Source organism: Sinocyclocheilus rhinocerous, unplaced genomic scaffold (genome assembly GCF_001515625.1).
Source record: "Sinocyclocheilus rhinocerous isolate Xijiao unplaced genomic scaffold, SAMN03320098_v1.1 C36666332, whole genome shotgun sequence".
NCBI lineage: Eukaryota > Metazoa > Chordata > Actinopteri > Cypriniformes > Cyprinidae > Sinocyclocheilus > Sinocyclocheilus rhinocerous.
In genome coordinates, this window is record NW_015784620.1 from 1 (window position 1) to 1482 (window position 1482).

The 1482-nt window shown below is 34.2% G+C and overlaps 1 protein-coding gene across 1 annotated transcript; it reads right to left on the reverse strand.

Moving 5' to 3' along the window:
- Positions 1–799: 799 nt before the first annotated feature.
- On the reverse strand, positions 800–1476 carry LOC107736383 (neuron navigator 2-like; the record flags this gene model as incomplete). The annotated part of the gene is made up of 3 exons (XM_016547812.1): positions 1440–1476; positions 1214–1332; positions 800–1000 (listed from the first exon to the last, which is right to left on the reverse strand). Coding segments are annotated over exons 2-3 (294 nt in total), but the record flags the coding sequence as incomplete, so codon positions are not given.
- Positions 1477–1482: the final 6 nt, after the last annotated feature.

The following is a 1482-nucleotide window of genomic DNA, read 5'->3' on the forward strand; positions in this document are numbered from 1 at the left end:
TATATAAAAGCAAAAGTAACCATTATAGTGTGATTAGTGTTGCTATTGTTAATTAAACTAAAACTAATTTTCGTTCATTGAAATGCTAAAATAAAATACAATATAAATATTATATAATATATTATATTATTGGTAACTAACTGAAATAAGTATGTTTAAGTTGAAATAGTAAAACTAATAAAAATTAAACTGACACAAAAACAAATGAAAGCTAAATAGAAATATAATATTTAAAAAAAAATGTAAGGAAAAATGCACATAAAATTACTAAAACTTAAACTAAAATTAAAATGAAAACTGAAAATATTAATAAATACTATAATAGTATGTATGCATAATACTAAAATAACACTAGGTGCCATACTCTGTTTGCAGGCATACAGTATCACCCATGATTAATTTATTCTAATTTCATCTCAGTAATAAAAATAAATTAATAAGTTATATTTGACAGGTCACGTAATCTCAACAAGGCGGTCACAATGGGGTGGTCCCATCCTTATCTAGAATAAAACAGTTTTTCTTCACCAATGATCAGCCTGGACTCCTCATTTTATTTGAATTTACATCAATTATTATGTGTATAAATCATTTTCAATCATTGTTTATTTTAAGATTTTTTGAGTAGTCCTTCCAAAATCAGTTTTCTTCTTTATGATGATCCCAACTTGAAGAGTTTTGCATTTTTAGTAATAAACTAGTGCAGCAAATAGCATATTTTTATAAACATAAAACCATCAGAACAGTAAGAGTTTATGGCCACACTACACTAATTCTTTTATCTGTATGTGTTTCTCACCAGTGGGTCGGCATCACTGTCACTCTGAGTACTCTGTTTGTTAAGGCCCTCTCTGGAGGCAGAGTATCCATCGAAGCCCACGTCCTCTGGGCGGAGCTGCAGCAAAGCTGGCCAATCAGGGTGTTGATGAGAAGCTGCCCATGGAAAAGTTTCCAGAACCCACAGCGCAGGATCCTCCCATGCAGCTCTGCGGCCGTATAGCTAAAAAAATTAATCAAACAAAACCAACAAATAAACACTGAATCAAAAGTTTGTTCAAAATACTGAGAGATACTGAGAGATACGTAGAAGGACGAAAGAACTATGGGTTTTGATAATGGACTTGTGCAAGATCACTTTTACAATGAAACTAAATCATTTAAAAAGATATCAGTGAAAAAGGTCGATTTTACTATAAAAGAGGGCAAATGTTACCTGTAAGCCTTCTCTCACAGCCTCCAGCATGTAGGGGATGATGGAATAATTCCACAGGTCAGTGAACCAAACACGAGAACCGTCCACATCCATCGGACATGACAGAAACAAACGTGGACCTGGATGAGGAGACATGAGGCTCAAATTCAACACTTGTAGAGCATATTAGTAACACTTGGAAGGGTCTGTTAATATCTGGCTTCAGTACAGTGGTTTATCTCCGTACCAATGGTCACATCAGAGGAGCTGTGGGCCTCCAGGAAGCGGTT